Source organism: Gadus chalcogrammus, chromosome 23 (assembly GCF_026213295.1).
Source record: "Gadus chalcogrammus isolate NIFS_2021 chromosome 23, NIFS_Gcha_1.0, whole genome shotgun sequence".
Classification (NCBI taxonomy): Eukaryota; Metazoa; Chordata; class Actinopteri; order Gadiformes; family Gadidae; genus Gadus; species Gadus chalcogrammus.
In genome coordinates this window covers 7,975,575-7,987,653 of record NC_079434.1, presented here as the reverse complement: position 1 = coordinate 7,987,653, position 12,079 = coordinate 7,975,575, and the positions used below count along the sequence as shown (strand labels likewise).

The window sequence follows — 12,079 nt, the reverse complement described above, 5'->3', positions numbered from 1 at the left end:
ATCTCGGATATGTCGTTCACGTCAAAAGGTCAAAAGGAGCCGGCACCACGCCGCTTATGAGATAACAAAAAGTTAATGTGTGTTTCTCTCATAACTTTTTGTCATTATTAAAGAGAGGCCTGATTCTCAGATATGCATGTTGGATGGCTAGGGTGTAGGTCTGGGAAGAACTTCAGGCCAAAATCTTGCAAGCGAGCCGCTGGGTGAGTTGCAACGAGATGGAGCACTTGCTGAGTCATTTCCTGTAGTGCTGGAGCCACAGGTTGAAGCGTATGCGTCCTTTGAGACCCCCTTTGATATATAAGAGACGCTATACAGCTTACTTAAATGTTGTCGACTCAGTCACCTATTGCATCACTTCCTTTAGGGCTTCGGCCTCCTAATTGATCATTGTAGTAGGCTATAATTGAATGCCCTCTTTCATATATATACCTCCACCACTGGGACGTGGCAACAATTCTCCAAATCCATATGGGGAGGGGGGGGATGCTTGTGGACAGTAGGGGTTTACCCTAGACATAAATAGGAAGTAAAATCAGGAGAAGGAATGACCTCTCACAAATATTTATTGAATAAATTGTTTCAAATAACCCTCCCTCGTTAAATCAATGAGCTTGGTGTTTTGCTTTAAAAAAAAGTTATAGAAGAAGTCTAAACTGCAGAAAATAAACACATCCAAGCTGCCTTTTAAGGATACCTTGGAATAACTGTCTATTTTTCAACCATCGGACCCTAGTTTACGACAAAAACAACCCAATTGACGGCAGCTCCTTTGCCGCGTGGTTTTTAGAGTTATTAGAGGGGGCGGTCGATAGCAACCACCATAGCAACCATGACGGTCAAGTGACTGGATTCAGCCCCGTTGAAAAAAATAGAATACCTCCCTACACACTCAGTAGTACATTAATGATATTTAAATTATTATTATGACCATGAAGTCTTTATTTGCATGGGTTTACATTTCGTTGTGTAGCATGGAAAAATCGGAGAAACACTCCCATTCAGAATGCATTGGTTTACACTTCGTTCTTTGGAGCACGGTTATTTTTATTGATTTATTTATTTTCCATTTTTGAGGAGTTGAGGATTTTTCTGCAATAATCCAAAATCCAATGGAAAACCCGTTGGCTTTTTGTCAAGGGAACCGAGGGCGACGCTCACTTCCGGGTTTGCCAACATACGTCATCCCTCTCCACCACTCTATACTGTAAAAACACATGTTCAAGTTGAATGATAATGCATGAATTTATTCTTTATTCTGCCATAGTAACACGGTAAATAAATGGCAAAAATAGGCTGAGAACGAATTCGTATTTACGATATTGTAGCGACCCTGGGACATTTAAATTGTTTGTGTGTTATGTTGCATTGTATTTCGTTGTCCGTTATGCCAGTTGTTCTGTGTGCATGTATTGTAATGTTCTTCTTGTCAATCAGTGTGAGGGCGAATCATTAGGTCAGCTGGGGGAGGGCCTTGGAAGAACACGAGGGTGGGGGCCTGCACGTGAGTGAGACCGTGTTGGGGGTTGCCGGGGTAACCGGGGTTTGTTTTGGGTGGGATTTCTGCCGTTGGTTACGGGTTTCAGTGACCTGGTTTTGATCCATTAAAAGTTCCTTCAATTACTAATGACTCGACATCGTTATGTCACCGGCGAGGTCATTACAATATGTTCAATAAAACGTAATCACGGACAAAAAACGTTTTTTAGACAAATGTAATTGAGAATGCCGAATAGTTCTCTGGGAACGTAATTTTGATGAGAAAGGGTTCCCCGCACATGTAGAGGGCCTCGTTCGCTCGTTTTGGATAAATTCCAATGGATCGTAATCTGTGGCGGAACAAACCACCTACGTGGTCGTATTTTCCGAGAGGACAGGCTGATAGTGGACATTGATTGGTTTGTAGGTGGGCGTGAGTCTGACGTCACCGTTCACCGGTATAGCCTTCATGAATGAATGAAGAAACGTGTGAACATAATTTCCTGCAGCTCAGTTCAGGCAGCCGCCCAGACAACGCACACTTCCCGCTTTGACCACAGCTATAGCCCTAGATAAAGAAATCAACAAAGCAACCCCCGCTCCTACAGTTACCCCGTCAGCAGCTAATTTCTCCTCTTGTGACATGTTGATATAACGTTGGACTATTAACATTACAATCAAACGTACGCTTCCCCGAGAGGTAGACCTATGCCTACATGCTGACAATAATGTGTTATCGAAATTTAACGTAGCCTATTAAGGATACGTTTCAATTAAATGTAGCCTGTCATCCAAGAGGTAGCTTAAATAAATAACAACAAAAATGTTGAGAACGAACCTATTTGCAATATGTTCAATAAGACGTAATCAGGGACAAAATAACGTTAAATGAAACGTTTCCCGAAAGGGAAATATGCCTTAATGACAATAATGTGCTATACGTTGACATTTAACATATTTGGAATACGTTTCAACCAAACATAATCCTAGAGGTAAATGAATGGCAAAAAATAGGTTGACAACGAACGTATTTGCGATATGTTCAATAACACGTATCCACAGCCAAGATACGTTTTTCAGACAAAATACGTTAAATGAAACGTTCCCTGAAAGGGAGATATGCCTTAATGACAATAATGTGCTATACGTTGACATTTAACCTATCTGGGATACTAATCCTAGAGGTTAATAAATGGCAAAACAATAGGCTGACAACGAACGTATTTGCGATATGTTCAATAAAACGTATTCACGGCCAAGATACATTTTTCAGGCAAAATACGTTAAATGAAACGTTCCCTGAAAGGAAGATATGCCTTAATGACAATAATGTGCTATACGTTGACATTTAACCTATCTGGGATACGTTTCAACCAAACATAATCCTAGAGGTTAATGAATGGCAAAAAATAGGCTGAGGACGAACGTATTTGCAATACGTTCAATAAAACGTAATCGCGGACAAAATACGTTTTATGACAAACGTAATTGAGAATGCCGAATAGTTCTCTGGGAACGTAATTTTGACGAGACAGGGTTGCAACCGGAGGAAGTCTTTCAATGCTGTTTTGGTTTCTGTTCAGCACACTGCATGAACTGGATCCACAGACTAGATGTCAGACCAGCATCCTCCTCGACAGTAACTTTTAACCTTTATCTCTATTGATAACAAATATAATTCAGAGATTTTTCCTTGCAATTACTTTCATTGTATTTTCTATGTGCAAGTGTGATTAAGAATCCCCCAGAACAACAGAGTGAGAGAAGAGAGGACTCACTATGAATTTAAGATCAGCAGCAAGAGGATTTCTATTTTTCCTTCTGTCAGTACCAGGTTGGTTAATTTATGTTGTTAACATTTAGTTGAACTGTTTCAATAACATGACAACCAAGCAACTGGAACGAGGAGAGGGTGAAACCCCAGCATGTTGAAGATAGAATTATAGTGAATAGAACATTAAAGAATCACCCTCTAGAATGCTGTGTTTCGTTTACAGAGCACTATAACGGAGAACGGTCCACATTACATACTTCAGTTATGGTTCATTAGTACTTGGAAAATACCATTTCACTGCAAGTTGTATACAGCCACTTGTAGTGATAATATTGGTTTTAGGATAACAATACTCATTGCAGATCTGTTGGGTATTTCCTGGTTGCTAGACAATAAACTGTGTACATCATCGAAGGGTTTATTTAGTTTCTTTCATACTTTTGGAAAAAACATACATGTCAAAAGCTACCGTTGTTTCCCCATTTATTCTATTAATGATGATTGAGACATGAAATCTTCTGCAACGTTAAAATTCTGATTGACACGTATATATGGTAGACACTGCATGCCATCTCATGTCCTCTCTCCTCTCTCCTGCTCTCCTCTCTTATTCTCCTCTCATCTCCTCCTTCTTGTCTCTACTCCTCCCTTTTCCTCGTCTCCACTCTTTTCCTCTCCTTACCTTGTCTCCTTGCCCACATTCCCACTTCAACTCCTTGTCCTCAACTTGTCTCCTCTCCTCCCCTCATCTACTCTATATTCCTTGCCTCCACATCTAAGTAATTTCAAAGCTTGTAGTCGCAATGCTCAAACAGCAGCACATAGACTTAAGGGCCGGGGCCTTTAGAGACTAAACACTACCATGATTCATTAACTGCTAGTGTATGTTATTCAGTTAGTGTAGTATAATATGTCCAATACATTTTGCATTCCAGGGGTGGATTGAACTCTATACCCCCCTGGCTACTCCTCTAGTGTCACATGATGTTCTGCAGCTTTCCTCTCACAGCTCAGTGGTCAGCATGTATCTGTAGTTTCCATCTCCACCCACCAGCCTCCATCTCTTTATGTATCTTCTGGTCTGTTCATCAGGTGAACCCTCTGTGTCTTGGTCATTCTCAATGAGATGTGTTTGTTTTTTCACAGTGCTTCAGGGTAAGGATGAATGGACGGTTACTTACTCATCTAGTAATGTCTGTGCTTTAAGAGGAGCAACGGTTGACATCAACTGCACTTATGAATACCCTGACAACGTACAGTACCGCCCTGACACAGTCACCACACAGTGGTTCACTAAAGCATCAAACTATCAGCCAGTTGATCTGGAACACGATACAGACTATACAGGTCGTGTTGAATCCAGCTGTGGAGAGGTCAACTGTACCGGGGCCAGATGTCATGGAACATGTACCCTGAGAATCAGAGACCTGAGACAGAGTGACTCTGATGTCTACAAGTTTAGGTTCACAACAAACCAACCAGGTGGGGAATATACTGGTGACCCTGGAGTGAAGTTATCTGTAACAGGTAAACTATGATGTGTGTGTGTGTGTGTGTGTGTGTGTGTGTGTGTGTGTGTGTGTGTGTGTGTGTGTGTGTGTGTGTGTGTGTGTGTGTGTGTGTGTGTGTGTGTGTGTGTGTGTGTGTGTGTGTGTGTGTGTGTGTTGTGTTATTATACTCAATAATATTTATTATTGAGTATAATTGTGTTTAAATTGTTCTCAGACCCAGACCTCCAGGTGAAAGTCTCCTTTCCTTACCCTACCAGTCCTACCAAGGCAAAGCTGGAGTGTCACAGCATGTGTGGTCTAGCTGGTGACCCTCGCTACATCTGGTTCAGAAATGGACAGAATGTACTACAGGGAATGAACTACTGGATCTACATTCAGTCTGGATACAGCTATTCATGTGCTGTTGAAGGATATGAACATCAACACTCTCCTTTAGTGTGTAAGTCCACTCCACAGTACACTGACATGATACCAGATGCAGACAACCTTTAAGGTTTTTAGGGTAAAGAACTACATGAATATTTACTATGAATGGGCCAAAAACCCTGGCATTTTATGTAATTAATTAAAGGTTCACTGTTAACAGATGCTCCAAAGACCCCCTCAGTGACCGTGAGTCCCTCTGGTGAAATAGAGGAGGGCAGTTCAGTGACTCTGAGCTGCAGCAGTGATGCCAACCCAGCAGCTACCTACACCTGGTTCAAGGTTAATAGAGATGGTTCCTCCAGGTACATGAACCAGGGACAACAGCTCATCTTTAGGCGGATCCTATCTTCCGACTCTGGACGATATCGCTGTGACACTCAGAATAAGATAGGGGATAAATGTTTTTATTACTCTATTAACATATATTTTACTCTATTAACGTAAAATGTGAGTAAAACATAATCCCAAACTTCAACATTAATTGTGAACCCAAACCTCACCACAATGGGATCTTCATTTTCGTTAATACTGTCATGAATTTAAATGTGCATATTATTTTACATGTTTCTATGTGTCTCTAGATGGGCCTAAACACGTATATATTAATTCAAGTCCCTCTGGTGAAATAGAGGAGGGCAGTTCAGTGACTCTGAGCTGCAGCAGTGATGCCAACCCAGCAGCTGAGTACACCTGGTTCAAGAACAACCAATCTCTGCTCTGGGAACCAAATCAACCTCATACCTTCCCCTCAATCCGCCCTGAAGACAGAGGAACGTACCGCTGTCACGCAGGGAACCAATATGGACATTTGAGCTCTAACTCGATATTCATGGATGTCCAGTGTGAGTTGAATATCGGACTAATATGTTAACACCTTTTCTATATCTTGTCTTTAAAATGTAGAACTGGTATTAATGTATTACTGCTTTCCTGTAAACAACTATGAATCACTTATAACTTGTACACACCGGCGGTGGTTAGTGAGGTCCCCCTTCACTGTATAGCGTCTTTGAGTGTCTAGAAAAGCACTACATGAATTCAATCCATGATTATTATTATTGCAGTTTCATAACTTAAGGATAGATATTGTTATTTGGTGTTCCTGACAGACGCTCCAAGGACCCCCTCAGTGACCGTGAGTCCCTCTGGTGAAATAGAGGAGGGCAGTTCAGTGACTCTGAGCTGCAGCAGTGATGCCAACCCAGCAGCTAACTACACCTGGTTCAAGAACAACCAACCTCTGCCCTGGGGACCAAGTCAACCTCATACCTTCCCCTCAGTCCGCCCTGAAGACAGAGGAACGTACCGCTGTCACGCAGAGAACAAATACGGACAACTGAGCTCTAACTTGCTATTCATTAATGTCCAGTGTGAGTTGAATATCGGACTAATATGTTAACATCTTTTCTATATCTTGTCTTTAAAATGTAGAGCTGGTATTCATGTATTACTGCTTGCCTGTAAACAACATTGACTCACTTATTATACTAGTATACCCAAGTGGGTGCTACACACTGGTGGTGGTTAGTGAGGTCCCCCTTCACTGTAAAGCGTCTTTGAGTGTGTAGAAAAACACTATATGAATTCAATCCATTATTATTATTATTGCAGTTTCATAACTTAAGGATGGATATTGTTATTTGGTGTTCCTGACAGACGCTCCAAAGACCCCCTCAGTGACCGTGAGTCCCTCTGGTGAAATAGAGGAGGGCAGTTCAGTGACTCTGAACTGCAGCAGTGATGCCAACCCAGCAGCTAACTACACTTGGTTCAAGGAACATGAAGAAATTAAAGAATCAGGACAGAACTACACCATCACTAATATCACATCTGAGCATGGAGGAAAATATTACTGCCAAGCCCATAATGCAATCGGACTTCATAATGCTACCTTTTTGTTAATCCAAGGTAATTTCTAATTTAAAAGAAACACACACCTTTTAAATAGTCCCACAGAGGCCCACAGTTAAACGTTTTCCTATTTATGTTGCATTTTGCCATCAGTGTTTGAAATCAACTGACTATGTTCCAGTGACATCATCATCATCATCATCTTCTCATCGAGCAATGGTAGCTGTAACAACCATTGCTGTCCTACTGGCCACCGTACTCCTCTTCGTCTTCCTCTGGATGAGGTAAGATATCTTCCTCGTTTCACATTCCTTCATTTGTCCTGTTGCTTCTTCACCTCTCTGTTCTCTTCTACAGAAGAAAGAGGGCCTCCAGTAAAGCATGTGGACAGGGAGGAAGGCCAGATACTGTGGAGGAGGTGAGACGCAGGAAGCCATTTATTACTAACCCATCCTTTACTAAGACACACAATGGAAATACCCTGAGTCCACAGCACACCACACCGAGACCCTGTGGCCACACAAGAGACTTCTAGTTGTTTCCTGAGTGACTGTCCATCTCTGTTGCCCCAGCCCTATCGCTACGAGAGACTGTACATTACAGTACCCGTGTGGTGCCCCGCGGCAGTGATCCCCAGACCATATTATGAATCTCAAACGACTGTGTCGGGTTCTCCGACGTCTCTGGTTCCTCCACTTCCACATCAATCCGTAGTAGATTGATGTCCGCTGTCTTGGACTCATCAAAGTGTTGCTCAGAAATATACATTAATTGACGAGATAATGACATAGTAGAACAATCAGTCTTGGATTTAAGAGTCACAACTTTACAAAGTCATGTTTGTTTAAAGGGTGAGATCCAGGGGGAGATCTGGGGAGATTTCTGCCAGTGAGCAGAATGGCAAGTCTGGGGAATCTGGGAAGCACTGACGTCTATTTATTTTTTTTTAAATTAAGATGTTGTTCAGAGATAAAAAATGGTTTTAGGAGCTCAACAGATGGTGAAAAGCTTGCAGCAAGTGAGTGAGGCTTACAGCAGCCTTCATGATGGGACCACTAGTCACCACCAATGGTCTCTAGATGAACCAGAAAAGCAAGACCTTCAGGACTGTCTTCAGGAAGTGCAAACTGTTTTCTAAATGTATTCTTTTGTCCTTGCTCCCGATAGCCACTACCAGGTCCTCTGTATGAAAACGTCTCAACTCTGACCAATCACTTGGCTCCTGCAGCACAGACAGAACCAATAGAAGAGCAGGATGACCATCACTATGCCAGCATCCATACCTCTCGTTCAGAGAACCAGGAAGTTCCTCGCTGTTGGGTTGGCCCTAATGTCCAATCAGACCAAGCAGATGCTGTCTTTTATTCTGTGGTCAACATTAAGAGACCAAACGCTGTCCCTGGGTAAGCTTCTCTTGGTATTTCTAAAGAGGAAATAGACTCTTGTTTTCAGACTTTATCAACCCAATTGGTCTGATTCACAGGGTGACTGAAGTTCTGTCTTCTTTTCAGAGAGAGTGACCAGACAGAGGCGGCAGAAACTTCAGAGTTGTACAGCACCGTCAAAAAACACCCCAGATATTGAAACAGTTGTGGCAGCAGGATTTAAATAGTGGTACTAGGTGGAGTGTCTCATCCATTTAGTCTAACAGGACAATATGCTGGTTGCATGTCCTATGGAAATGAATTACATGGAATGAATACTTGCCACGATAGCTCATTCCTGCCCTGATTTATTTGACTTATTTACTTGATTGTGTCTGTTCCACTTGCGATGGCCCCAGCGAGGCCACATTTTATCCAGGGCCTCTTGCTCTTGAGGATATAGCTCTGCTTCATCGCTACCACCTGCTGGTTACCAGGATGTACTGCACCTGTGAGGGGAGGTCTTAGCGGTACCATCTGCTGGTTACCAGGATGTACTGCACCTGTGAGGGGAGGTCTTAAAGGGAACATATTATACCACCAGGTGTGAGTGTGATCAGCCTTACAAGCCGTTTTGAAAATCTGCCCCATATGACATCACTAGTGGGCGTGTCCATCTAGATCTGTGTTGGATAGATGAGCAACGTTTACTTCAGTCCACTGGGTAGGCTGTTAGACTGCTCTATCCAGCACAGATCTAGGTGGACACGCCCACTAGTGATGTCATATGGGGCAGATTTTCGAAACGGCTTGTAAGGCTAATCACACTCACACCTGGTTGTATAATATGTCCCCTTTAAGGGACAATACCTGCCTGGCTTGGTTAGCTTACCATCTTAGCCATCTCCTGGCTGCACTTAAACATTATTTTGCAGAATTGCCTCTGTCTATAGCTTTCCACAAATGAATAACAAAGAAATGTGAGAACCAATTAAGAATGAAGAATGTCTGTTAGTGCACGCCACCCTGGTGGCTTTTACTAGACTCCCTGATGACCAGGAGCACTGGGCAGACACAATTGGTTTCCTTGCAACTTGTTTTATTGAAGACTTTTCGTCCAACTTTACCTTGAAAACTATACAGATAAACAAACACAGTATAACAGAAATCATGACATTATCTTTACATAAAATCATAAATTACACAGCGCACAGAGAGTCAAATAAGCAGAACAAAATACAGGAAAAAAACAAACACATACGGAATGAAGCAACAGGGAGCTTGGACAAGATGGGAGAACGGGGTTGATAGGAAAGTAACTTGGGCTGAGCTGTGGAAAGCCGAGCCTCACCGCATTAAATTCCCCATCCAGGCAGTATATAATGTGCTTCCAAGCCCAACAAACCTGCACACATGGGGCTTAGGGGAGACACCAGCATGCCCGTTGTGTTCTAAGCGAGGAATCCTTGAACTAATCCTCAGCAGCTGCACCAGGGTACTTGGAGATGGACGGTACCGCTGGAGGCATGATCAGGTTCTTAAGACCATCGCTGAAGTCATCAGCTAAGGACTTGTGTTGGCAAAACGGTTCCGACCCTCCAAGAAAACTATCACCTTTGTCAGAGCTGGGGAGCAGTAAACCCTTGCCGGAAGAACATGTGCATGAATCCTAACCCCTGCAAAAGACTGGCAGCTGTTGGTGGATCTTGAGCATCAGCTGAAGTTTCGCCGGCCACATTGCAGTCACCACCCTGCGACCAGACATTGTCCTTGTGTCTGAGTCTAGCAAGCAAGTAGTGCTGCTGGAGCTGACCATCCCATGGGAAGACCGCCTGGAAGAAGCCTTTGAGAGGAAGCTATCCAAGGATGCGGGACTGGTCCCTCTGACAGTCAGCAGGCTGTTTGGAGAGCAAGGTGTCTCCCGGAGGAGGTTGGATGCAGGGGTTTGCAGCCTGTTCCCTGGCCAGAGCATTCAGCTGTTTGGGCATCGAGGGGGAGAGAGAATGAGGAGAGCCATCCACAGTACCAGCGATGCGGCAGAGAGGCCCTCAAGATGGCTGTGGCTCAAAAGAGGAGAGCCATGGAGCCATGATAGCTAGCTAGCCATCTCAACACAAGCTGGAGTCTGATCAGCCCTGGATTGATCACATGGAGGAGGGCGTATTATGTTAAAAGACCCGAAACGTCTGATGATTCCAGGCACATGATGTGTCCAGAGGCATCAGTAGATGTATGTACACAGCATCTTATAAAATGAAAATAAAAAATAAAATTAAAGCATATCTTTAACGATGCCAATTAAAACAAAGATACATAGAGCTAGTGCATTGTCGAGAACAAACCTAATGAGAGCATTAGGTGAACTCCAATGGGAGGCAGTACACCTCTACAATGGAAAAACATGCTGGTCAGCGCATTCATTCCAAAACAGATTGAGTTTTTCTTTACCTCTGAGTAATATGGTGCAAACCTGGCATTTAATGTATTTGCAAGTAAAACATTTTCTTCACAATACTGTAACATATGGCACATGTTTTCATGTTGTGCCCCTATTTGAAAACTGTCCACAAAATCGTGGTTTCCCTTGAGAATGTATTGGGCAAAGTCGTTTTCTTTAACATGACATCTATGCCTGGCCTTTTTGTTGCGGCTCATTTCAAAAACAATTGAGAGGTTTTAGGCATGTACTCAATGGTGATCCATGTGGTACATTAAGTTACATGAATTCTGTGTGAAATTAACTAAAGGTTCTGTAAGTTGTTCATAGTTGATAACCATATAAAACATATATATACATCACATTTGATTTGTATAATTGAGGCATTGGATCCAGCAATATTGGTATTGTATTGAGACAAATTTTGAGAGACTCTAGGCATGAAATACCTGTAATAAAATGTAGAGAACTCACAAAGATCATTGTGAGACTGAACTATGGTGATTTCTCAGCAGTGACAATTGAGATGGATGACAAAGTTAACCAAATCTCTCTTTGGCCTTGACTAAAGCAAAATAGATCATGTTAATGTGATAGAAAGGAGATCTAATTTTTCATTTTACTTTGCAATGGGTTGTTTTGGAGAGACAACACGTTTAAAGGGATTTGTTAGGAACCATTACATGATGTCTCCAAGGAACCTGTAATTCATAGTGAACACATTCTTCTCTCTAGAGTTCTGATTTATCATAATTTCACTAGTGAACACATGAGTGTTCTTCTCTCTGGAGCTTTGGTCAATCTGTGGTCATCTTTTCAGCATCTTTCCAGTTTGCCAAAGTAAAGAAACCCTTATTAATCTGCCTCCTCCAAGAGTAATTGCATTGATGTGGTAAAGTATGGACCTAGTCCTGGTAGGGTGTTGAAGGTCACCCAGCTTCTGGTGAGAGGAAAGCCCACGGATTTAGTTTAGTTGGATCTTCCGTGTTTTCGGTTTTGACAAAGGGTTGCTTTACTTTATGAATGTCAAATGATGGAAATCAGGTATGTGAAAACTATTGTTTACAAAGAAAAGTGATCTGGGGAACACAGTGCTTGATGTTCTCTCTAGAGCTGTGCTTTCCCACATCCTGGGTATAGCATGAGAGGTAAGCCACAGGGGAAACGTTGACACACTATAGTGTGTGTGTGTGTGTGTGTGTGTGTGTGTGTGTGTGTCTGTGTCTGTGTCTGTGTC

General features: G+C 42.5%; 1 protein-coding gene and 1 long non-coding RNA gene across 2 annotated transcripts; both read left to right on the top strand.

The window, feature by feature from the left end:
* Nucleotides 1-3,157: 3,157 nt before the first annotated feature.
* LOC130377644 (B-cell receptor CD22-like) lies at nt 3,158-6,589 on the top strand. Its single transcript, XM_056584799.1, has 6 exons — nt 3,158-3,313; nt 4,400-4,780; nt 4,979-5,203; nt 5,351-5,560; nt 5,772-6,032; nt 6,300-6,589. Exons 1-6 carry the CDS (start codon nt 3,259-3,261, stop codon nt 6,587-6,589), a joined length of 1,422 nt encoding a protein of 473 aa, XP_056440774.1. The 5' UTR covers nt 3,158-3,258.
* An 807-nt stretch (nt 6,590-7,396) lies between these two features.
* On the top strand, nt 7,397-8,672 carry LOC130376840 (uncharacterized). The gene is made up of 3 exons (XR_008894099.1): nt 7,397-7,459; nt 8,209-8,444; nt 8,553-8,672. It is a non-coding gene; the product is annotated as an uncharacterized LOC130376840 (long non-coding RNA).
* The last annotated feature ends 3,407 nt before the right edge of the window (nt 8,673-12,079 follow it).

What these genes read in the sequence shown, in the direction of transcription:
- LOC130377644 (XM_056584799.1), top strand. Translation starts at nt 3,259, where the DNA reads ATGAATTTAAGATCAGCAGCAAGAGGATTTCTATTTTTCCTTCTGTCA. An exon ending in AGTGAAGTTATCTGTAACAG is followed by an intron (nt 4,781 to 4,978) that starts GTAAACTATGAT and finishes AATTGTTCTCAG; the next exon opens with ACCCAGACCTCCAGGTGAAA. An exon ending in CGACTCTGGACGATATCGCT is followed by an intron (nt 5,561 to 5,771) that starts GTGACACTCAGA and finishes ATGTGTCTCTAG; the next exon opens with ATGGGCCTAAACACGTATAT.